The sequence below is a fragment of the Humulus lupulus genome, chromosome 1 (genome assembly GCF_963169125.1).
Source record: "Humulus lupulus chromosome 1, drHumLupu1.1, whole genome shotgun sequence".
Classification (NCBI taxonomy): Eukaryota; Viridiplantae; Streptophyta; class Magnoliopsida; order Rosales; family Cannabaceae; genus Humulus; species Humulus lupulus.
The window spans coordinates 12,198,321-12,221,935 of NC_084793.1; the positions used below are offsets into that span (position 1 = coordinate 12,198,321).

General features: G+C 34.7%; 5 protein-coding genes across 5 annotated transcripts; 3 read left to right on the plus strand and 2 right to left on the minus strand.

Annotated features, from left to right (window-relative positions):
* Positions 1 to 1,842: 1,842 nt before the first annotated feature.
* Positions 1,843 to 4,147, plus strand: LOC133785576 (GABA transporter 1-like). The gene is made up of 7 exons (XM_062224801.1): positions 1,843 to 2,085; positions 2,204 to 2,326; positions 2,477 to 2,571; positions 2,668 to 2,854; positions 2,954 to 3,084; positions 3,175 to 3,390; positions 3,475 to 4,147. The coding sequence occupies exons 1-7, from the start codon at positions 1,896 to 1,898 to the stop codon at positions 3,871 to 3,873; spliced, it is 1,341 nt and encodes a 446-aa protein (XP_062080785.1). The 5' UTR covers positions 1,843 to 1,895; the 3' UTR covers positions 3,874 to 4,147.
* Positions 4,148 to 7,360: 3,213 nt separating this feature from the next.
* Positions 7,361 to 8,382, plus strand: LOC133785584 (PRA1 family protein E-like). Its single transcript, XM_062224805.1, has one exon. The coding sequence runs from the start codon at positions 7,494 to 7,496 to the stop codon at positions 8,046 to 8,048; it is 555 nt and encodes a 184-aa protein (XP_062080789.1). The 5' UTR covers positions 7,361 to 7,493; the 3' UTR covers positions 8,049 to 8,382.
* A 1,522-nt stretch (positions 8,383 to 9,904) lies between these two features.
* LOC133780592 (E3 ubiquitin protein ligase DRIP2-like) lies at positions 9,905 to 12,757 on the minus strand. The gene is made up of 5 exons (XM_062220252.1): positions 12,732 to 12,757; positions 12,124 to 12,331; positions 11,550 to 11,992; positions 10,927 to 10,999; positions 9,905 to 10,544 (listed from the first exon to the last, which is right to left on the minus strand). The coding sequence occupies exons 1-5, from the start codon at positions 12,755 to 12,757 to the stop codon at positions 10,371 to 10,373; spliced, it is 924 nt and encodes a 307-aa protein (XP_062076236.1). The 3' UTR covers positions 9,905 to 10,370.
* A 3,417-nt stretch (positions 12,758 to 16,174) lies between these two features.
* Positions 16,175 to 17,173, plus strand: LOC133785592 (PRA1 family protein E-like). The gene has a single exon (XM_062224811.1). The coding sequence runs from the start codon at positions 16,259 to 16,261 to the stop codon at positions 16,808 to 16,810; it is 552 nt and encodes a 183-aa protein (XP_062080795.1). The 5' UTR covers positions 16,175 to 16,258; the 3' UTR covers positions 16,811 to 17,173.
* A 1,437-nt stretch (positions 17,174 to 18,610) lies between these two features.
* On the minus strand, positions 18,611 to 23,379 carry LOC133785588 (E3 ubiquitin protein ligase DRIP2-like). The gene is made up of 8 exons (XM_062224809.1): positions 23,148 to 23,379; positions 22,776 to 23,025; positions 21,934 to 22,033; positions 21,292 to 21,625; positions 20,718 to 21,160; positions 20,576 to 20,626; positions 19,633 to 19,705; positions 18,611 to 19,250 (listed from the first exon to the last, which is right to left on the minus strand). Exons 2-8 carry the CDS (start codon positions 22,888 to 22,890, stop codon positions 19,077 to 19,079), a joined length of 1,290 nt encoding a protein of 429 aa, XP_062080793.1. The 5' UTR covers positions 22,891 to 23,025; positions 23,148 to 23,379; the 3' UTR covers positions 18,611 to 19,076.
* Positions 23,380 to 23,615: the final 236 nt, after the last annotated feature.

The window sequence follows — 23,615 nt, forward strand, 5'->3', positions numbered from 1 at the left end:
CTATTCCTTCAAAGTCCTGTTTTGGGTGTTTTTAAGGGTTTTTGACTTGGGGTTTCGATCCTTAAGGCCCGGGATCGAATCTACTCACCGTGTGGGCATGTTTTGAGGTCCCGAGAGTTTTGAGGTCCCGAGAGTGATGCTTAGGCTAAGACCCTATCCATGTTGATTTTCATTTATGGAGGTTATAATTAGTTGTGATTAGGTAACCGCTAAGGAACCAAAAGATCGATCGTTCTCAGGGGTCGTCCTTATAATATTTCTCGCTCGAACCTGAGGTAAGAAAACTGCACCCTGTGTATATATGACATGCGTGATAGTTGTTGAGGCATGCTGGTTGATAAATGTGGACATGGATTGCATATTAAATGCTAGTGAATATTGTTTACTTGTATATGGCACTGACTAGTCAGGGACACTAACCTAAGAGTCAGAAACGGCATAAGCGTCCTGAACGCAGGACCGAATGAAGATTAGATCTAATCGATATCAGCGTTGAATGGCTCTAAGGCATTAATGCTGGACCGACCCTAAGGTCGATGAACTTATAAGCGCTTGGCTAGTCTAAGACTAGTTACTGAGAGCCAGGGCAAAGGCCCAAGTGACCGTTCGTCACATGGCTAGGGAACGATGTTCCAGGGTTATGACTCTATGGTCATGAGGAAGGTTATGTTGGTGACCAGGCACCATGCACCTATCCTGTTTAAACTAATAAAAGGTTCATTTACCTGTTAAGCCCCGGTGACCCTATTGTCACAAGGTTGAAGGGAGTTATCCCCAATTTAGTGACTTTTGCGACTGTCACCTATCTGTTTTGGACTGATAGTCCTGAATGATTATTATGATCATTGTTGATATTATATCATGCTATATTGCATTTTCTTGCTGGGCCTTGGCTCATGGGTGCTATGTGGTGCAGGTAAAGGGAAAGAAAAGCTCACCCAGTCTTGACTGGAGAGCTTAGGTGGGGATGTGTACATATGTGACCGCTTGACCACCACAGCCAAGGAGTTCTCAGAGGAACTAGGGGGCTTACCCTATTTTTGCCGCTTAGGTCGGCGGGGTTGTAAATTTGTAACAGTAGCGACCTTTTTGTATTATAAACAACTTGTAAATGTTTTGAATAGCTCATGAGCAGTTTATATACTTAATGAAATATATCATTTCATTTTAATTGGTTTTCCACCTTAGCCTGTTAATAACACTTAGAACACGTTTTTAACCAAAGGACTCGGGTAGCGGGTCAAATTTCTAGTTCACCGATCACCGTAACTATTCTGGGGTAACCAGGGCGTTACATGGTCTTTCCCCTTACGGATCATGGGATTCTAACTGTCACACATAATGCATATAATCATAAACATGCACATAATATTCAATTATTGTCCTCCTAGCCCCATACCCAAGGCACTAAGCCTTATTAGATAAATTTAGACGTTACATTAAACACACTCTAATACAATTTAATATTAAATACTACATATTTTAATTCAAAATAAAAAATATATATAAAATCTGATAGTAAATTGTACCCGTTAATACTAACATATGATAGTGTTGGAAACAATGAGTTTCCTTTAGCAATGCTCATTAACTAACCGTCTGGTTTTGTCATTTTGGTGTTGACTTCTAAGGTTCCAAGTGGTAATATCTACTTTCATTTCTGTCAAAGTGGTTGAATAATTAATTGCATAATAAGCTGCAAAGTCATCTCATTTTTCTTTCTTTCAAAGCCTTTGAATTTTAGTTTCAAGCAAGCAAGCAAAGCGTACTCCCTGAAAATGTCAAAAAAGGCAGCTCTTATGTATTCCATATATATACATACTTGACTCTCTTTACTTCATTAGACACCATTCAAAGTAGTGACAGAGCATAAAACATAAAAAGGCAATAAAGAAATGGTTCCGGCAAATCCAAAAACTTCATCATCAGAAATAGAAGAAGATGAAATAATAAGAAGTGGTTATGATCATGAAGTTGGCAGAGGAACATGGAAGCAGGCAGCTTTCCATGTGGCCACCACCATCGCCACGCCCGCCGCTTATGCACCCCTTCCCTTTGCTCTTGCTTCTCTCGGTTGGCCTCTTGGTACGTAATTCTTTACTCAATCCAAAAGCAAAAACAACTCAATATTTAAGTGTGTTTACTTGTATTGTTTTGGTGATTCATATCTTTATGATATGCAATTTGTAACTGTGAAAAACAGGAGTGAGTAGTTTGGTGAGTGGAACACTTGCAACTTGGTATTCTAGTCTTCTAATTGCTTCTCTTTGGAAATGGGATGGAAAGAAACATGTCACCTATCGGAGTTTAGCTAAAAGCATTTTCGGTTGGTATCTTTTATCTTTGAATATTTGTAGCCATGATAAGACTAACTATGTTGTCTAGATTTTACAAGACAGTGACTGGTCAACAACCTTAGTAAACAATTAACTTCATTAAAAGATTTTGACCAGATATTGGTATCTTATTCTTGAAGGATTATGGGGTTACTGGTCTATAGCAATTTTTCAACAGGTGGCTTCTTTGGGCAACAACATCGCCATTCATATTGCTGCTGGGAGCAGCCTCAAGGTTGTGATTAGTTACCCAAAAAACAATACAACTTTGCTGTAAAGAAGGGATTATTACAGCTATTATTATAATGAAGTTTCTTTTGTTCATTCTCAGGCAGTTTACAAGTTTTACTACAGTGATGGAACTTTGACTTTGCAGCATTTCATTATGTTCTTTGGTGCTTTCGAACTCTTCCTATCTCAGCTCCCTGATATCCACTCCTTGAGATGGGTCAACGCTTTGTCTACTTTCAGTACTGTTGGTTTTGCCGCTACAACTATTGGTGTCACAATATATAATGGTAATAATATAAACCATGGAAAATTGGCCTGTCAATATGTGATATAACCCTTTAGAGCTTGCTTTACAATCTTAAATTTCTTGTCCTTATTTATTGTAGGGAAAAAGATTGATAGATCATCAGTTAACTACAGTTTGCAGGGAAGTTCATCTGCTAAAGCATTAAAAGCCTTTAATGCACTAGGCACGATCGCCTTTTCGTTTGGAGATGCAATGCTTCCAGAAATCCAGGTTAGAATATAACTTGGTGTAGTTTCTATGGATATGTTGGCTAAATATAATTGAACTTTCTTTTGTTATTTTTGTTTCTTTCTTAATCAGAATACAGTAAGAGAACCTATTAAGAAAAATATGTACAAAGGTGTATCAGCAGCATATACCATCATAGTACTGAGTTATTGGCAACTAGCCTTTTGGGGATATTGGGCTTTTGGATCAGAAGTCCAGCCATACATTGTCTCTTCTTTAACAGATCCAAAATGGACTACTGTTATGGCAAATCTTTTTGCTGTGATTCAAATCTCTGGATGCTTTCAAGTAAGTAATAATAACACTAATCAAAAGTGCTATTAGTTTTTTAAACTGGTTTTTCAATATTTGTCTTTGAAATACTGTGTGTAGATATATTGCAGGCCAACCTATGCATATTTTGAAGAAACCCTTTTGAGTAAGAAAGCAACTAGTAAAATTCAGCTAGAGAAAAGGCTAGTTAGACTAGCTTTAACATCCATTTACATGGTGATCATAACCACCATAGCTGCAGCAGTGCCTTTCTTTGGAGAATTTGTGGCCATATGTGGTGCAATTGGGTTCACTCCTCTTGACTTTGTTTTCCCAGCTCTGGCATATCTCAAAGTCAGAAGAGTGAGCCAAAACACTAGCAGATTTCAACTTTGTCTCCAGCTTATTAACTTTGCCATTGTTGGTTGGTTCTCTGTGGTTGCTGTTCTTGGTTGCATTGGCGCTATAAGGTTCATAGTTCTAGACATCAGGACTTACCAATTTTTTCATGATATGTAATCTGATGTGAGGCTTTTGTTAGATGTTCTTTTCAGCCATACCTGATGAGTTGTGTCAGAATTTGGTAATTGTGTGTAGTTGTTTTAAAGGCCAAGCTTTTAAGTAGAACAAGTGAACAAACACCCATTCCAATTGTAGTGTATAATGATTTTATTTTAAGTCTGTCAAAGCAACTTAGCAAAAGATAATTGCCAACCAAATGCAATTTGTTTTTAAGAAGTACCAAGTACAATTCTCCTCTCAAAATAATGATAATAATGTCAATTGGTGAAAATGATTTTTTTTTAAGATATTTTGCATTTTAACTTAATTTTGATAATTTTTTGCAAAATGACATCTATCTAAAATATTGACCAGCTATCTGAAAAAGTTTAACCAGCTATTTGGAATGTCAGATGCTTTAAATTAATTGAATTTTCTTGATACTATTTTTAATTTTATTTTGAATAAATAATAAAAACACTTTTAATTATTTTGTACTAATAATAAAACACTAAAAATGTATTTCAATAATTTACCATGGAAGGAAATAACAATACCATGGACAAGTGTCATTACATAACTAGGACTACTAGCACTAATACATAATAAACATAGGGAAATTTCATGTTATATGTATAATAACTTAGTGAAATTTTTTAATATGCCAACACAAATTACTATCCAAAATATATGAGAATTTCAATATTTTAGACAAAAATACCCCTAACATTTAAACACTCATTTTCTTTCTCAATCCAAACTTTCTCTCTCTAACATCTCTTATTCACTCACTCTCTCTAACATTTTAATCTTGTAGATCTCGAAAAAATACAAAAATTAAAAAAAAATCATTTGAAACCAACATTTGAGTGAAAAAATATGAATCTCCAAAATTTTCGTCAAATTTCAGTACAGAGCATCGAAATTGCATCGAAAAAGCATCATTTTGGACAAAAATCAAGTTTTTATGATTGCATCGAAACATCATCGATTTTGCATCGAAATACCATCGACTTGGCATCGAAACACCATCGATTTTGCATCGAAAAGTCATCATTTTGGCCAAAAACAAGTTTTTATGATTGCATTACAAGAGCATCGAAACATCATCAATTTTGTATCGAAATACCATCGAAATTGCATCTAAACACCATAAAAAAAGCATTTAAATTGCATCAAAACGATTCCTTTTCGATGCAATTTCGATGCTCTTGCGATGCAATCATGAAACTTATTTTTGGCAAAAACAATGCTTTTTCGATGCAAAATCGATGGTGTTTCAATGCAAAATCGATGGTATATCGATGCTGTTACGATGCAATCATGAAAAACTTGATTTTTGGCCAAAACGATGTTTTTTCGATGCAAAATCGATGGTGTTTTGATGCAATCATAAAAAACTTGTTTTTTGGGCAAAACGATGTTTTTTCGATGCAAAATCGATGGTGTTTTGATGCAAAATTGATGGTACATCGATGATGTTTCGATGCAAAAATCGATGGTATTTCGATGTTGCTGCGATGCAATTATGAACTTGATTTTTGGCCAAAGTGATGCTTTTTCGATGCAATTTGCATGCAAAATTGATATTCTATACTGAAATTTGACGAAAACTTTGTAAATTCATATTTTTTCACTCAAATGTCTGTTTTAAATTATTTTTTTCTAATTTTGATATTTTTTTGAGATCTACAAGATTAGAATGAGAGAGAGAGAATGAGAAAGTGAGAGAATGAGATATGTTAGAGAGAGAGTTTGGATTGAGAAATAAAATTGATGTTTGAATGTTAGGGGTATTTTTGTATAAAAAATTGAAATTGTCATATATTTGGGATAATAACTTATGTTGGTATATTAAAAAAATTCACTAAGTTATCATGCATATAACATAAAATATCCCTAAACATATTAAACACTAATGAGATTTGGTAAAAAAACCTATAGGCAGTCTTTTTTTTTGTAATAAAAAGAATTGAAATTAGCAAAAGTAAGGCGATGCAATCAAAATATTAAAAAAATATATTTTGTAAAGGAAAAAATAAAAAGAATACTAATAGAGATAAAACTATATTAAAATAAAATAGTTTGGTCATAGTGCAATCTATTTCATTCTTGGTTATTCCTATATTCTGCATTATCTTTGGCTCTAAATTAACTTTGATAAAAGCAAAATATATCTACTTATTTTTAAATTATTCAACATCACATGGTACTGCAGTAAAAAACAATTGGTGTAATTTATTATGTGTGCATCCTAAAATTCAGCACGAGTTTTTTATTTAGCTCGTGTATAGCTGGCGAGTAAAGAACTGTAATAGATGATCCATAAGTCCGTATTTTCTCCACAAAGGCAGCACGGTTCCCCAGGTCAATAACACGAGCTGGGGAATGCAAAGCAATAAGCACGAGCTTGCAATGATTATAAGGCATAGCATCCGTGACACGAGCTCACAGTGCATTCAGCTCGGGATACGCTGGAGTCCTAGCGTATCCTTGGATCCTTAGAAACCCGAATACGTTATATAGACGTGCATGGTCAGACATGGCATGTCCGCGGATTCCTGAAAACCCGAATACGTTATATAGACGTGCGTGGTCAGACATGGCATGTCTGATGATCCCTGAGGATCCAATATCAGTTTTACCTATTGATCAGATCATGCCTTAGGATGAATTGTAATATTTATAATTAGTGTGGTACAGATAACACTGGGGTTAAGTCACATGATGACCCCAAGGCCTGTCCAAGAATGTTTTCTATAAATACTAAGATATTGGGTAAGGAAAAGGAGATTTGTTTCTGTAATACAAAAACTCTGTCAAAATTTAAAAGAAAAATAGTAATAATATAGACTCGTGGACTAGGTGGATTTTAACCACCGAACTACGTAAAAAAGATGAGTGTTCTTGAGAGTTCTTTTCTGGTGTTCTTGAGTATCATTTTCTTATTGCGGTTTATCATTAAGCACTAATTTATCCAAACTATTTTCATAATTCGCTGTTGGCGAAAAACCGCGCCAACATTATGCATTCAAATTTAAAATAGAATATGTGAGTTTTAATATTAAATTACACTAATTACAATTTACCACGTGGTCGGCATCATATAGTGTCTCATTTTTTTATTATCATGAAATATGTTATGGTGTCCAACACAACTTAATTAATATTATTACTTTATAAAATTTTGAAAGTAATAATAAATATGTTTTAAAATATTATAAGTCAGTAACATGACTATATTTTTTAAAACTATAAGATGATTGGTTGAAAATATTATTAGGTTACCATCTATAATGTTTTTGTGCATAATTCTCTTGCAAGTGTCATTAATCTACTTTTTATCACTATCTTATCAAATAGATTTGTGACAACAATCATATTAAACATTAAACATAATTGCCGACCTTCCAAAACACTCGGAAAGAACACGGCAACAAAACGATGCCGTATTGATGTCGACCACAATCCAAACCAACCTAACGAAAAAATATCAAAAATTCATTAAGACTCGAATTCAATACACTACAAGTCCCTCTCTCTCGAAATCTTAGGACCAAACTCTCTGATTCATCATCATCATCATCTTCAAGCTTCGGATCGCATAGCAGATCCATCTCCACAACACTCCACCATCAATGTCTCCATCTTCACCGCAAGATTACTACACCACGAGCTCCCAAGGCTTCTCACGCTCCGCACCCACATTCGCCACGCGCCGCCCATGGCGGGAGCTCGTCCAACCCATTTCCGCCTTTACCCGCCCTCACACCTTCGGCGAAGCCACGACCCGCATCAACCGCAACCTCAACTACTTCCGCGTCAATTACGCCATGGTTGTACTGTTGATCCTCTTCCTCAGCCTCCTCTGGCACCCGCTTTCTCTCATCGTTTTCTTGGTCGTTCTCGTCGTCTGGTTAGCCCTCTACTTCTTCCGAGACGGCCCAATTAACGTTTTCAACAACACGATCGATGACCGCATCGTCTTGGTCCTTCTCGGCGTTGTCACTATAGTAGCCCTGGTCTTCACCAGTGTATGGCTTAACGTGTTGATCTCGGTCTTGATTGGCGCCACGCTCGTTGGATTACATTCCGCCATTAGAGGCATCGAATATCTGTACTCCGACGAGCAAGAAGCCGCCGAGGGTGGGTTGCTTTCGGTCGTTGGGAGTCCACCGCGTACTGGGGTTTAGTCGTTTTCGGCCCCCAAATTCCTGGTATTGCCAAGACTTTGAAGAATCTTGAGTAATTAGGGTTGTAGTGATTCATAAATTTTGAAGCTTCAATTTCAGATTTTAGAAAAAGGAAGAAGAAACTTGAGAATTGTTTTGCTTGTAATCTTGTTTTTTTTTTTGTCTTTCCCCAATATCTTTGTACATGTACTAGTGGGAAATGACAATTTTTTTCAGTCTTTATATGTTTTCTGAAATTGAATTTTAATTAGTGCAATATATAAAGTTATTATAGTAATTGGTCAAAGACAATTAGTGTGTATCTGAATTTGATTAAAATTAAGGTTGTTTTCTTTTTTATTAGTGTTTAAATTATGGTACTGCTGGAAATATGTGGATTATCTTAACACTTAATCCTATGTTGGGTACTATTGAAAATAAGGTGGTGATTGTGATAATCACTGTTACTATGTTTAGAGCCTAAAAGCAAAGCATGTTTTGAAGTGTATGAGCTAGCTTCACACTATCCATATTGAGACTTGAGGCTGATACTGATGCAAAATAATGCAGCAGCTCTTTTAAGCTGGGCCATTGACAACAAAAGTCTCTTAGACATTGACTAAAAGAGAAAAGTGGAAAGAAAATTAGAAAAAGAAAAAAAACAAGTCCAGAATTATTGATGTCATGGCCCATTCCACCTAGAATTTTAGCTTTTGTATTAAAAAAATAGTTTATACTTTTTCACCAATGTTTTATCTAATTATTTGTTTTCGACAATGTATTTTGACAAATTATTTGTTTTGACAAATTATTTTTTAGACTTATGTTTTGTAAAATTGTTAAAATAGAACCCTAAATACGATTTTGATCAATAACTTTTCAACTAAAATCATAAATAATTTACCAAATTAACAATTCATAACAAAAATAAAATCATTCTGCTTAAAAACAGAGTTGTTATATTCAATTTTTTATTTATTAAAATTGAGTTTAAGGTTCTATTTTAACTATTTTACAAAATATAGGGTCCAAAAAGTAATTTGTCAAAACAAGATCCAAACAAATAACAAGACAGATACAGGATCAAAAAAGTATAAACCCTTCCAAAAAAAAAAATCATTTTGGAGATGTTTAGGGGAAAAATAAAATTATGTTTTAATTTAAAAGTCACTTTGTGAGAAGTTAGAAAATGCTAAGACTTTCTCTTGTAACAGCTGTTTTGATTTAATAATAAAAAATACTTATTTATTGCCCTGAAAAGCTATTCTTAGAGAAATTAGTGAGATTTTACAAAAGCAAAAAGTTAAAAGCACAAGCTCTAACTTCTCCTAAAACGATTTTTGAGAAACTATTTTCTAAATTAGAATAATATTCATAATTTTTAATTTACTCATAAAATATCTTTTTTATTAATATCTAAATATTTTGAAAAGTATAAGCAATAGAAAAACGAAGACTTATAAGTCAGTACCAATCAGTTTCAGCAGCAGTGCTTGTCCGAAGACCCTTTAAAACACTTCAGTTTTGGACGTGTAAAGTACTTCATTTTGATCCATGGCGTAAACAATATTATTAACAAAGTAATTAGCTTAACAATAATCACCAGTACTTCTCAAGCTTGGAAAAATCACACCATTAATAAGTTTCTTTTGCTGATAATTTATAAATCCACATGCTTATCTTTAAACTACACGATAAAGCTATGCTTTTTGTTTTAGAAGGAAAATTTTGAGTGCCATTGATTTTGTCTCTCTCTCTTTTTTTTTTCTAATGCGACAGCAAGCTGTTTTTGTAGGTTTCTGTCACCATCTTTCAATTTCACTTTCTGGGTAGGCATTCTCTCACAAAACAAAGCCAAGAAATGACAAACACTCAGGTTTCAAGAAATAAATTGAAACTCATGTATAATATCAGAAAGAACATCAGATGTACCATATTATTCACAGCAGGTTTTAGTGACACACATCAACATAATTTAAACGAAAGAGATGAGAGGGCTCACTATAATTTTATGACAAGAAGAGCATATTGTTACAAGCAAGATGGTTCCTAACACGCCATGCTGCCGCCGCCGCCTAGAAAACAGTGCCTCAGTCGAGTGTTACTTCATTAGATGGTGTTAAATAATCATTAAGAAGGGAGATGGAGGGAACAGTACAGTAGTACAATGCACTTGATGTGCTGCAAAGATTGTGTACCATGCCACAACAGGCTCGCTTCTAGGCTAGCTGCTCCGTTTGTTTGTTTGGTTTTTCCTCCAATTCCCCTGACGCAGAATGCTTCAACTGAAAACATTAATATTTATAATCTGAAGCAGCCGAATCACAGAACATGCACTGGTGATTAAGATTCTGGAGCCTTTCGAGCATATGCCAGCACCATCACAAAGTCCTTGGCTGAGGACCCAATGGTTGCTTGAATTCTTTCTGATGTTGATGATGTTTGCAGCCATAGATCAACTAAATTATACAGCTGCAAAGTGGGGACCACTGGTTGTCCCATGCATTTTATCTCAACCTGCAAGTAAGCAGGATAAAACAGCTCTAATGAGAGGCAGACAGCAAAATAGATTGACTTATTTCTCAAGTAGTATGCAATTTGAAGTATAGATAAGAAATTAAGGGCATTAGGGGAGGAAAGACTATTAAAGTTTTAAAACTCTAGTGCCATATGAAAAGTCACAATCTGGAGTGAAAAAAAGCAGCTGAGTCTGTTCATGAATTAGTTGTTTTGAAACAGCCAGAATCCAAATATAGTCAACTTGTGATATAAGCTGTTCGAGAGAGGCTGCTGCATGAGCATAAATCCAGGTAACATTCAACTCTAACATCTTTCAGATTGAGTGTTATATTCAATTAGATATTATCTTCTTGTGAAATTCAAGAAAGCAGTGCCTCACCTCAGCTTCACTAATTAAATCTAGTTTCATCATCAGGTACTTCTGGACAAACGAAACAGGTAGATTTCCATCCCTGCGCAGCAAATATATATCCCATCAGATAACAGGTAAATTTTCAAAATTAGATAACAAAAAAATTCCTCTTTACTCCTTATCGTTTCATAAATAGCTAACTGCAATTAAATTATAGCCAGATGACACGTGCTTTATTTGATATTCACAGGCAAACTTGTAGCTAGGAACCTGGAAAAGAGTATCAGACCTCAATTACAGCACTAAACTTTCAGAACATCGTGAATATTATTATTGTTTTTATGACTCGTGAAATGATACCAATTATAAGTTCGACCAAAAATGTAACATCACCATACAGAAACAACAGCACGAAGTCACAAACAACAACTACATGATGGAAATTTCTTAAAGAGGCTTTAATTCATTACTATTACAGACCATATTGGTAATATACCAATAGTGCTGTGGAAGACTCAGTTTAGAGAGAGGCAGAGTGGAGGGATTGCTACTCATTGATCTTTCAGTTATTTTATCTAAAGATGGAATTAATAATACCCCTGGTTTTCTCTTAATATGGTAAATTATATCAACAATTAAAATTTTCTTACTGGTCTTCAGATGCTATAAGAGAAAACCAAATTGGACCAACTCTTCTTTCATGCTTGGCACTAGCAGCATCCAACACAGCTTGCGGTGAAGTCATTGATTCCCCAAAAGCAGCTTCCCTTATTCGCCGGACCCTTCGCACCTTTTTAGGTTTCATAGATACTAAATAGACAGGATCAGTGTTCTCTTCATCCTCAACGTTTGATTTGCGTTTGTGTTCCTTAATTTTTGATCTACGTGCTTGTTGTTCGTTGTCAGCAACTAGTGTGGGTTCTACTTTGTTGTCAGACCCTTGGGAACTGGACTTTACAGACTTAGTCCTTTTTGCTACTTCAACCAAACAAGTTAAAGGTTTCCACAGGTACAACTTTCCTTCCCATGGCTTGGCACCATTCTCAGTTTCTTTATCTGGAAGGAAATCACTAGGCTCAGAAGGAAAAGAGCTCTGCACCAGGTCAAGAATATTAGCAGGTAGAAGCAAATGTATTTTAAAATCATACAAAGAAAACGGTATCAGCAGCTACAAAGTCCATTGAAAATGAAAAATGTGGATAGGAGAATGATGCCCTCCTTTACCTGCCTAGTATGTTGAGAGAACTTATTTGAAGTCTCAGGTGAACTTGAGCTTTCTGGATGATTTTCAACAGAATCGTCCTCTCTTAACGAGGTTTTCAGTGGAAAACCAGATCCTCGTAACGCAACTGCCTTTCTCGTGGCAGATTTGGTTCTTCTCCCAATCATGGTGGCATGAGCTGAAACACTTGGAGTGCTGACAACCAAGGCACTCCAAGAGTTTTAATTCTTCTTGACAAAAAGCACTGGCACAGCCCAAGGCGACAAGCTTGGTCTAATGAAACCCTTATTTAAAAGCTCTTGCATTTGTATCTTTAAGGAAATCTTTAATTCCTTAAGCTCCATCGGCACCATCCTATATGGATTTTTTGATATTGGTGTCGTTTCTGGTGCCAACTCTATTTCGAACTCGATCTCCCTACTCAGAGATAATCCCGGTAGATCTTCTGGAAATACCTCGGGAAATTCGCATACTATGTGCACATTCTTTGGTTCGAGATGCACCTCTCGTGACTTGTCTACTATGCTGGCTAGAAACGCCTGACAACCGCTACCAATTAAACGTTGAGCTTTGAGAGCTGAGACTATCGTATACGAGTTTTAGAAATTACTCCTCTGTAAGTGAACTTCTCGCCATCTTCTGTTTGAAAATTGACCGTCTTGTTACCCCATATTTTGCTAACAAATCCATTCCTTATATTATAGTCCTTAAGGTCTAACTCAATCAAATCTATTGGTAATTCTCTTTCTTTGATTCTAACTACAACGCTACGCACCTCTCTACTAGATAGATAGCATTCTTTACCCCGAGGGTAATTCCGTGACAAACTTATCTCTAAAAAGCATAGCTTATCTAAGCTATTAATAATATTCATAAAGACAAAGGAATGTGTTGCCCTTGAATCGAATAAAACATTGAATTGCTTGCCAGAGATTGTGATCTGACCCAATACTACTGTATTGCTAGTTTACGCCTCACGTTATGTAAGAGTGAAAACTCTGCCTGGTATTAGTTTTTTGTTCTTATGTAATGATAATACTTTTTAAAACTATAAGTTTCATATTAATCAAAATGTGATTGGTTGAAAATATTATTAAGTTACCCTCTATAATGTTTTTGAGCATATTTCTCTTGCAAGCATCATTAATCTACTTTTTATCACTATCTTATCAAATAATTTTATGACAACAATCATATTAAACAGTAAACATCATTGCCGACCTTCCAAAACACTCGGAAAGAACACGGCAACAAAACGATGTCATATTGATTACAAGTCATTCATAAAGACTCGAACTCATTACAAGTCTCTCTCTCGAAATCTTGGTCGGATTGGTTCATAATTTGAAAACTGTATTTTTAAAAAGTATAATTCTGAAATAAAAATATGAATTTAGTGGTCGAAAATGTATTTTTGAAAATATGATTGATTCATTGGCTGTAAACTGTTTTTGAGTTTTAAAAAATTAAATATGAAAATATAACAAAATCAGAATATATGATTGGTAAAATTGAATTTAAAAACAATTTTAATTCAATATTTTTTTAACAAATGTTAATATTAAATTTTAATGATAAATTTAGTTAAATAGATTTCAAATTTAGAATATTAATTAAATTCATAATAAATTATGTACATTATAATACATTGATTAAAATATTTTATGTACATTATAATTTTCTTTTTTCATTTTTGAGGTGGTGTACATTATAAATTCATGTCACTATGAGATATTTTATTAAATACCTATTTTGCATTTTATTAAATACCTTTTTTCATCCTTGCAAGATTCACCACAAGACCCAAACTGAGTCCAATTCAATATACAAAACCCATATCTTGAAAAAAAATAACAAAATAATTTCAATTGAAAATATACAAATGAATCTCAAGTCCTGCAAGTATATTGAATTGGTTACACGAATTAAATTATTAAATTCACCAATTGATTCTAAAAAGGATGAAGAAAAAGATAACAAAGAATACATGCTTTAACTGATGAAATAGAATTCATACAATTGACTTCAATCAATTTAGTTCTACAACTTCCAGCATATGGATTATGCAAAGAGAAACAAAGTACACATGGAAAATATACTCTAAAGTAATCAAGTAAAAACAACAGGTGATTTTTCTTTATAATAACAAATTAAAACTAAGAGAAAAATAGGGTACAAAACACTAAGGTGGCTGCATAGCTGATAAGATACCATACACTCTCTCTTTGTTGACGAGGCCACAGTGGTAAAAAATTGGCTCCTTGTTTGAGTAAAGTTACATTTTGGTTTGGTGAGTATGTATTAGGCCACTCACTTAAGCCTTTACATCCCAAAACATAGAGCAAAGGCTATTGATTAAGACTTAAAAAATACAGAGAAATGAAAAAACATCATATAAATAATCACTACAAAATTCTTTTCTAATCATCATATATGTAAATTCAAGTTCCATAATGTTAGTAATAATCACCATATGAAGCTAGTAATTAGTCTACAAATTCAAAAAGTTCATAGTTTCCATAAAACTATGATAATATCCTAACTTAAAATGATCAAACTGTGTAAAAAAAAAATATTTAAAACACCATGAAAGGAAATATCAATTTCCTACAAAAGAATTTCTTCGATTCATTCTGTTTACTCTAATCATAAACTACTTATAAGATTGTTATATTGGATTCAGCACCATAAGAACTTAGAAATGACACCAAAATCATATACACAAAAAGCATCATCCGATATGATAAATATATGATTATTAATAATTATAAAGAGATTCAATACTGAAACAAATCTTATGAGTAATAGCAGAGATAGCCATAAGTTATAATCTCTTCTGCTTCATAACTTCTTTAATCATAACTACTTTTATATATATATATATTTCAGATTCAAAGAACTATGCTTAAAAACAATGCACTGCTTCTTCCTTAAACAATGTTGTGCTTCTTTATCATCCCAAACATGATGTATCACAATAACTAGAATTAATATATGATGCTCGAACAAAGTTCTGATGGGATGTTACTTTTATATATATATATATATATATATATAAATATATACATTATATATCTCTTTTATGTGTTTTATTTCTTTCTCCTACAGTTTTCATGCCATTTTTTTCTCTTTTGGACTTATATACTTAATTTAGCTCACAGTTTAATAAGTTTTTAAGCAAATTATACGGAACATTCTTGTAAAATTCATAGCACATAAATGATGAGTCAAATTGGGCACTACATTTTGGTTTTATTTTCTAGTATTTTGACTACAGAAGTACCAACTAATCACAAAAACATATTTGTTTAAAATATAATAACAGTAGTGAATGTGTATTTGAATCTTTAATTATTACTAATGGGGATGACTTATAGTAAAGAATTTCCTAGGATCTGAAAAAATTTATATACAAATCTCGACTATAGCAAGGAATAAAAAACAAAAAGTCTGATACCTTAACCGTTAAAGAAAAATCAAAATACCCAGATCAAGAAAGCAACGACTAATAACACAAATAAACAACAAATTGAAACATTTTCAAGAAAGATATAAGAAAACGTTGATAACCTAGAGAGAAAATCATCAAACACTATAATTTAAAGGACTTATATTATAAATTAAAGAGTATTGGTACCTAAAAGGCAGATTGAGAGAATGGCAGAGATATTCGGCAATCGGCATGGTCTTCATGTCGTTCATTGTCAGACATCCTATCCTGGTAGTGATCTAGAATCCTAAGCTGGTATCGTAGACGAAGAAGAGTGGTATTGGAGGTGGTAGACCGACAATCGCATGAACATTATTTTATTGTTATGTGAAGTCTGATCAAGAGAACGTAGAGAACACGATATAGAGAAGAAGTTTTGGGATGTAATATTTGGAATGAGAGAAAAGGTGAAAAAATCGTTTTCAATCTTGTAGTGTAAAATTAGGATATAAATTTGGATTAACTTTTTGAAAATGAAGAACCAGTCAAGTATTATTATGGGATCCACCACATTTATGTTTTTGAAATGATAAAATCAAATTTAATTATGCTGTTAATCAGGCTCAGGATACCAAACCAAACTCTGATTCGTCATCTTCAAGCTTCGGATCGCATAACAGATCCATCTCCAGAACACTCTACCATCAATGTCTTCATCTCCACCGTCAAATTACTACCCCACGAGCCCCCAAGGCTTCTCACGCTCCGCACCCACATACGCCACGCGCCCCCCATGGCGGGAGCTCGTCCAACCCATTTCCGCCCTTACCTGCCCTCACACCTTCGGCGAAGCCGCAACCCGCATCAACCGCAACCTCAAGTACTTCCGCGTCAATTACGCCACGGCTGTACTGGTGATCCTCAACCTCAACCTCCTCTGGCACCCGTTTTCTTTCACCGTTTTCTGGGTCGCTTTCGCCTGGATAGCCCTCTACTTCTTCCGACACGGCCCAATTGTCGTTTTCAACAAGACGATCGATGACCGCATCGTCTTGGTCCTTCTCGGCGTTGTCACTATAGTAGCCCTGGTCTTCACCAGTGTATACCTTAACGAGTTGATCTCGGTCTTGATTGGCGCCGTGCTCATTGGATTACATTCCGCCTTTAGAGGCATCGAATATCTGCACTCCGACGAGCAAGAAGCCGCCGAGGGTGAGTTGCTTTCGGTCGTTGGGAGTCCACCGCGTACTGGGGTTTAGTCGTTTTCGGCCCCCAAATTCCTGGTATTGCCAAGACTTTGAAGAATCTTGAGTAATTAGGGTTGTAGCGATTCATAAATTTTGAAGCTTCAATTTCAGATTTTAGAAAAAGGAAGAAGAAACTTGAGAATTGTTTTGCTTGTAATCTTGTTTTTTTTTTTTTTTTTTTTTTGTCTTTCCCCAATATCTTTGTAGATGTACTAGTGGGAAATGACAATTTTTTTTCAGTCTATATAGGTTTTCTGAAATTGAATTTTAATTAGTGCAATATATCAAGTTATTATAGTAATTGGTCAAAGACAATTAGTGTGTATCTGAATTTGATTAAAATTAAGGTTGTTTTCTTATTGATTAGTGTTTAAATATGTTGGGTACTATTGAAAATGGTATATTTGATTTGTGAGGTGGTGATTGTGATAATCATTGTTACTAAGTTTAGTTTGAATTAGTGGTTAAATTGGGAGCCTAAAAGCAAAGCATGTTTTGAGGCTCATACTGATGCAAAATAATGCAGCAGCTCTTTTAAGCTGGGCCATTGAGAACAAAAGTCTCTTATACTTGATTAAAAGAGAAAGGTGAGAAGAAAATTAGAAAAAGAAAAAAAAAATCCAGAATTATTGATGTCATGGTCCATTCCACCTAGATTTTTAGCTTCTGTATTAAAAGAATGTTTATACTTGAATCTGCGTTTTGTCTTATTATTTTATTAGATATTATGTTTTGACAAATTACTTTTTGAACCTTATATTTTATAAAATGATTAAAATACAATTCTAAACACGGTTTTGGTCAATAATTTCTCAACTAAAATCACAAATAATTTACCAAATTAACAATTCATAATAAAAATAAAATCATTCTACTTAAAAACTGTGTTGTTATATTTAATTTTTTCTTTATCAAAATTGATTTTAGGGTTCTATTTTCACCATTTTACAAAACATAGGGTCCAAAAAATAAATTATCAAAACACAGAATCCAAACAATTAATGAAATAAAACACATGGTCCAAAAAAGTATAATCCCTTCAAAAAGAAAAAATCATTTTAGAGGTGTTCAGGGGAAAAGTAAAATTATGTTTTAATTTATAAGTCACTTTGAGAAGTTAGAAAATGCCAAGACTTTCTCTTGTAACAGCTGTTTTGATTTAATAATAAAAAATACTTATTTATTGCCCTGATAAGCTATTCTTAGAGAAATTACTGAGATTTTACAAAAGCAAAAAGTTAAAAGCACAAGCTCTAACTTCTCCTAAAACGATTTTTGAGAAACTATTTTCTAAATTAGAATAATATTCATTATTTTTAATTTACTCATAAAATATCTTTTTTATTAATATCTAAATATTTCGAAAAGTATAAGCAATAGCCAAACGAAGACTTATAAGTCAGTACCAATCAGTTTCAGCAGCAGTGCTTGTCCGAAGACCCTTTAAAACACTTCAGTTTTGGACGTGTAAAGTACTTCATTTTGATCCATGGCGTAAACAATATTATTAACAAAGTAATTAGCTTAACAATAATCACCAGTACTTCTCAAGCTTGGAAAAATCACACCATTAATAAGTTTCTTTTGCTGATAATTTATAAATCCACATGCTTATCTTTAAACTACACGATAAAGCTATGCTTTTTGTTTTAGAAGGAAAATTTTGAGTGCCATTGATTTTGTCTCTCTCTCTTTTTTTTTTCTAATGCGACAGCAAGCTGTTTTTGTAGGTTTCTGTCACCATCTTTCAATTTCACTTTCTGGGTAGGCATTCTCTCACAAAACAAAGCCAAGAAATGACAAACACTCAGGTTTCAAGAAATAAATTGAAACTCATGTATAATATCAGAAAGAACATCAGATGTACCATATTATTCACAGCAGGTTTTAGTGACACACATCAACATAATTTAAACGAAAGAGATGAGAGGGCTCACTATAATTTTATGACAAGAAGAGCATATTGTTACAAGCAAGATGGTTCCTAACACGCCATGCTGCCGCCGCCGCCTAGAAAACAGTGCCTCAGTCGAGTGTTACTTCATTAGATGGTGTTAAATAATCATTAAGAAGGGAGATGGAGGGAACAGTACAGTAGTACAATGCACTTGATGTGCTGCAAAGATTGTGTACCATGCCACAACAGGCTCGCTTCTAGGCTAGCTGCTCCGTTTGTTTGTTTGGTTTTTCCTCCAATTCCCCTGACGCAGAATGCTTCAACTGAAAACATTAATATTTATAATCTGAAGCAGCCGAATCACAGAACATGCACTGGTGATTAAGATTCTGGAGCCTTTCGAGCATATGCCAGCACCATCACAAAGTCCTTGGCTGAGGACCCAATGGTTGCTTGAATTCTTTCTGATGTTGATGATGTTTGCAGCCATAGATCAACTAAATTATACAGCTGCAAAGTGGGGACCACTGGTTGTCCCATGCATTTTATCTCAACCTGCAAGTAAGCAGGATAAAACAGCTCTAATGAGAGGCAGACAGCAAAATAGATTGACTTATTTCTCAAGTAGTATGCAATTTGAAGTATAGATAAGAAATTAAGGGCATTAGGGGAGGAAAGACTATTAAAGTTTTAAAACTCTAGTGCCATATGAAAAGTCACAATCTGGAGTGAAAAAAAGCAGCTGAGTCTGTTCATGAATTAGTTGTTTTGAAACAGCCAGAATCCAAATATAGTCAACTTGTGATATAAGCTGTTCGAGAGAGGCTGCTGCATGAGCATAAATCCAGGTAACATTCAACTCTAACATCTTTCAGATTGAGTGTTATATTCAATTAGATATTATCTTCTTGTGAAATTCAAGAAAGCAGTGCCTCACCTCAGCTTCACTAATTAAATCTAGTTTCATCATCAGGTACTTCTGGACAAACGAAACAGGTAGATTTCCATCCCTGCATAGCAAATATATACCACATCAGATAACAGGTAAATTTTCAAAATTAGATAACAGAAAAATTCCTCTACTCCTTATCGTTTCATAAATAGCTAACTGCAATTAAATTATAGCCAGATGACGACATGTGCTTTATTTGATATTCACAGGCAAACTTGTAGCTAGGAACCTGGAAAAGAGTATCAGACCTCAATTACAGCACTAAACTTTCAGAACATCGTGAATATTATTATTGTTTTTATGACTTGTGAAATGAGACCAATTATAAGTTCGACCAAAAATGTAACATCACCATACAGAAACAACAGCACGAAGTCACAAACAACAACTACATGATGGAAATTTCTTAAAGAGGCTTTAATTCATTACTATTACAGACCATATTGGTAATATACAAATAGTGCTGTGGCAGACTCAGTTTAGAGAGAGGCAGAGTGGAGGGATTGCTACTCATTGATCTTTAAGTTATTTTATCTAAAGATGGAATTAATAACACCCCTGATCAAGGGCAAAACAAAGTACCGTGAAATTTCCATTATGGGAAGATCATGAAAGACGTCTTGTCTAAATCGCAGAGACTACTAGCCTAGGCTCGTCAGAAGGTCAAACTAGGCCGTATGTATAAATAAGAGAGAACAGATTTAATGGAAAAATAAGTCCTATCCGAGAAAGAATACAGTCATCAAAGCTTGAAAACATTAACAAAACACGCAATTCTATAGATTCACTAAAAAGCTCATGGACAACTCCTATTATAAAATTAAGAAACTTTATAGTCTGTATTTCAATAATAAACTTGAACTGCACCAGAGGATTTTATTGAGCAAGTTTTGTATAGCAATAGTGCTTGTAAATCAACAATACTCACTTGATTCTCAAGTAACTTGCTTGAATTTGAGGCAAAGATGCACTTCCTTCCCTGGAATCATTAATTTGAATTAGATAAAAGAGCTCGCTTACGCCCTTCTGATTAATATGGTAAATTATATCAACAATTAAAATTTTCTTACTGGTCTTCAGATGCTATAAGAGAAAACCAAATTGGACCAACTCTTCTTTCATGCTTGGCAGTAGCAGCATCCAACACAGCTTGCGGTGAAATCATTGATTCCCCAAAAGCAGCTTCCCTTTTTCGCCGGACCCTTCGCACCTTTTTAGGTTTCACAGAAACTAAATAGACAGGATCAGTGTTCTTTTCATCCTCAACTTTTGATTTGCGTTTGTGTTCCTTAATTTTTGATCTACGTGCTTGTTGTTCGTTGTCAGCAACTAGTGTGGGTTCTACTTTGTTGTCAGACCCTTGGGAACTGGACTTTACAGACTTAGTCCTGTTTGCTACTTCAACCAAACAAGTTAAAGGTTTCCACAGGTCCAACTTTCCTTCCCATGGCTTGGCACCATTCTCAGTTTCTTTATCTGGAAGGGGATCACTAGGCTCAGAAGGAAAAGAGCTCTGCACCAGGTCAAGAATATTAGCAGGTAGAAGCAAATGTATTTTAAAATCATACAAAGAAACCGGCATCAGCGGCTACAAAGTCTATTGAAAATGAACAATGTGCATAGGAGAATGATGCCCTCCTTTACCTCCCTAGTATGCTGAGAGAACTTATTTGAAGTCTCAGGTGAACTTGAGCTTTCTGGATGATTTTCAACAGAATTGTCCTCTCTCTTAACGGGTTTTTCAGTGGAAAAACCAGATCCTCGTAAAGCAGCTGCCTTTCTCGTGGCAGATTTGGTTCTTCTCCCAGTCATGGTGGCATGAGCTGAAACTCTTGGAGTGCTGACAACCAATGAAGAAAGTGATCTTTCCTTTCTTCTTACAGGTAGTGTTACTGGCGCCACAACCTCAGATGCCTTTACCTTTCTTCCTTTAATAGGGAAAACTTTGGCTCTTAAATCTTGCAAGTTGTGATCCGGCCTAATAAAGAAACCAATAGACACTAACTCAATATACAATCTCATGAACAAAAAAACACAAATTTCACTCATTAGGATGGTGATTTAACATAGTGCATATGCTCTCTATTTTCTCTTTTGCATCAGAAGGGTGCACAGTTATTCAGCATTTGGATTAGTTATTTAGTTATGATTGGCGTGATACTACAGGCTCCAACTCTTCAGTTTATAATGACCAAGTTCTCCCCCATTGCAGTCAATAGTTTTTTTTTGGTTATTACCTAAGATCATGAGCAATCATAGAGAGAAAAAGTAGGAGCAAGACCAAACCTCAATTTCTCCAATGGAACACAACCAAGATGGATATTGCATATTGGACAGCACTCTAACTCTTCATCGGATATCTTATCATATATACATTTCCTGCAAACTGGATGAAGTTCCAAAATATAAATAAAGAATTCTCAAAGATGTCACATTTTTTTCAAGCAAAATAGCAATTAATACATTGAAATCTTCTATTTAAATAGTAAACGAGGCCACTGCTATAATAGGAAACTTTTACGATGAAGAGACGGGAATTTAGGTATTGAACAAGGATATTCACCTTTGACCAGATATATTTTCTTATTTCCACAAAAATAACCACAGACACGTTCAACATATATAAATGAAAAAGAAACACACACACACAGACAAGCACTCTATAAACTATACTCTATAAACCCAAGGCTGCTAGCTCATTGACGAGCTGTTCCGAACGGTGTTTAAAACCATGGGAGTCAGCCACTGTAAAAGTACATGCCTAAACTTAATCGCCAGTTCCATTAGTCGAGCGTTCCAATCCATATATTTAGCACCAAGTATCCCAACTAAAATTAGCCTCCCTAAATCTCCCTACTACAGAAGAGAAATAAAAGAGATTTCACCAAATACAAAAGTAGCAAATACCCATATCGAAAATACAACACGCCCCATATTAGGAAAAAAAGATAAGTCAAACCAAGAGAAACCCAGATAAGAAAAATAGATAATTAGAAGGACCCAAATCAGAATAATACGCAAAAGTTCAAGATAACACTCATGAGATTCAAAATTTAATGAATCAATGAGCCAATTAGCTTAAACAAAACTGCCAATTTGAGTCAGACGAGAGAAAGGGAGAGACTCACACGTATGAAGGCATTCAGATATGGTAGTAGCATCTCTGAAGAGCTTATGGCAGAGCGGGCAGGTCATGCATGCCTCAATCGGTTCTCTTCTAACTTTGACCACCTGATTCGCCATCTTCGGCCGCTTCACCGAAAAAAAAAATATCTTTCCTCTGACACCGCTTACTTCTCTTCTTTCAAACTCACCCACGTGTCCAATCACTGCATGTTAATACACACAACAAATTTACGTCCATTTCCTTAAGTTTACCTGCATTAAACCCAAAAACACGAATATCAGAACAATAAGAAAGAGCCCAGAAATCCCAACAGAATAACGTGCAAGAAATTTCAAAGAAAATGCGTTAAGAAAAGCATATATATTTTTTTTACCCCTGTAGATTGATGAGAAAGGTGAAGATAAACCCAAAAGAGGTCGAGATTTAAGAGATGGGTATGATAGATTTCTTCGAATTTGACGTGGGTTTTGGGGATTTTTACAAACGCTGCTAGTGGTTGATTGGTCTGACTCTGAATCGCAAGCCTCCTCTCTTCGTCGAAAAGAGCATGAACCAAAGAGTGTTGCTTTTCTTTTTCTTTTAATTATAATTATTGAGAATTTTGTTTTATTTAAAAAAAAATGAAAACATATTATAAACGGGATGAACAGCGATTTAGAATTGGAATTAATACATTTAGATAATGTACACCTGGGGTGCGCACTATAGTAAGATGCGCACTCGATTTCGTGTACGCGACGCATAGTTTGTTTGTGTGTTTAGATGTGTGTAGGTGCATTTTAGCGAGGCGTGTAGTGTAGCATGCAAAGTACTTTTTTTTTGTTGTGTTCTTTTTGGAACA

What these genes read in the sequence shown, in the direction of transcription:
- LOC133785584 (XM_062224805.1), top strand. Translation starts at nt 7,494, where the DNA reads ATGTCTCCATCTTCACCGCAAGATTACTACACCACGAGCTCCCAAGGC.
- LOC133785588 (XM_062224809.1), bottom strand. Translation starts at nt 22,890, where the DNA reads ATGGCGAATCAGGTGGTCAAAGTTAGAAGAGAACCGATTGAGGCATGC. An exon ending in GTTCCATTGGAGAAATTGAG is followed by an intron (nt 21,626 to 21,933) that starts GTTTGGTCTTGC and finishes TTTCTTTATTAG; the next exon opens with GCCGGATCACAACTTGCAAG. An exon ending in ATTTAATTAGTGAAGCTGAG is followed by an intron (nt 19,251 to 19,632) that starts GTGAGGCACTGC and finishes GCTTACTTGCAG; the next exon opens with GTTGAGATAAAATGCATGGG.
- LOC133780592 (XM_062220252.1), bottom strand. Translation starts at nt 12,757, where the DNA reads ATGGCGAGAAGTTCACTTACAGAGGA. An exon ending in AGAAGTTCACTTACAGAGGA is followed by an intron (nt 12,332 to 12,731) that starts GTAATTTCTAAA and finishes AAACTCTTGGAG; the next exon opens with TGCCTTGGTTGTCAGCACTC. An exon ending in ATTTAATTAGTGAAGCTGAG is followed by an intron (nt 10,545 to 10,926) that starts GTGAGGCACTGC and finishes GCTTACTTGCAG; the next exon opens with GTTGAGATAAAATGCATGGG.
- LOC133785592 (XM_062224811.1), top strand. Translation starts at nt 16,259, where the DNA reads ATGTCTTCATCTCCACCGTCAAATTACTACCCCACGAGCCCCCAAGGC.
- LOC133785576 (XM_062224801.1), top strand. Translation starts at nt 1,896, where the DNA reads ATGGTTCCGGCAAATCCAAAAACTTCATCATCAGAAATAGAAGAAGAT. An exon ending in TTTAGCTAAAAGCATTTTCG is followed by an intron (nt 2,327 to 2,476) that starts GTTGGTATCTTT and finishes TTATTCTTGAAG; the next exon opens with GATTATGGGGTTACTGGTCT. An exon ending in TGGTGTCACAATATATAATG is followed by an intron (nt 2,855 to 2,953) that starts GTAATAATATAA and finishes TATTTATTGTAG; the next exon opens with GGAAAAAGATTGATAGATCA.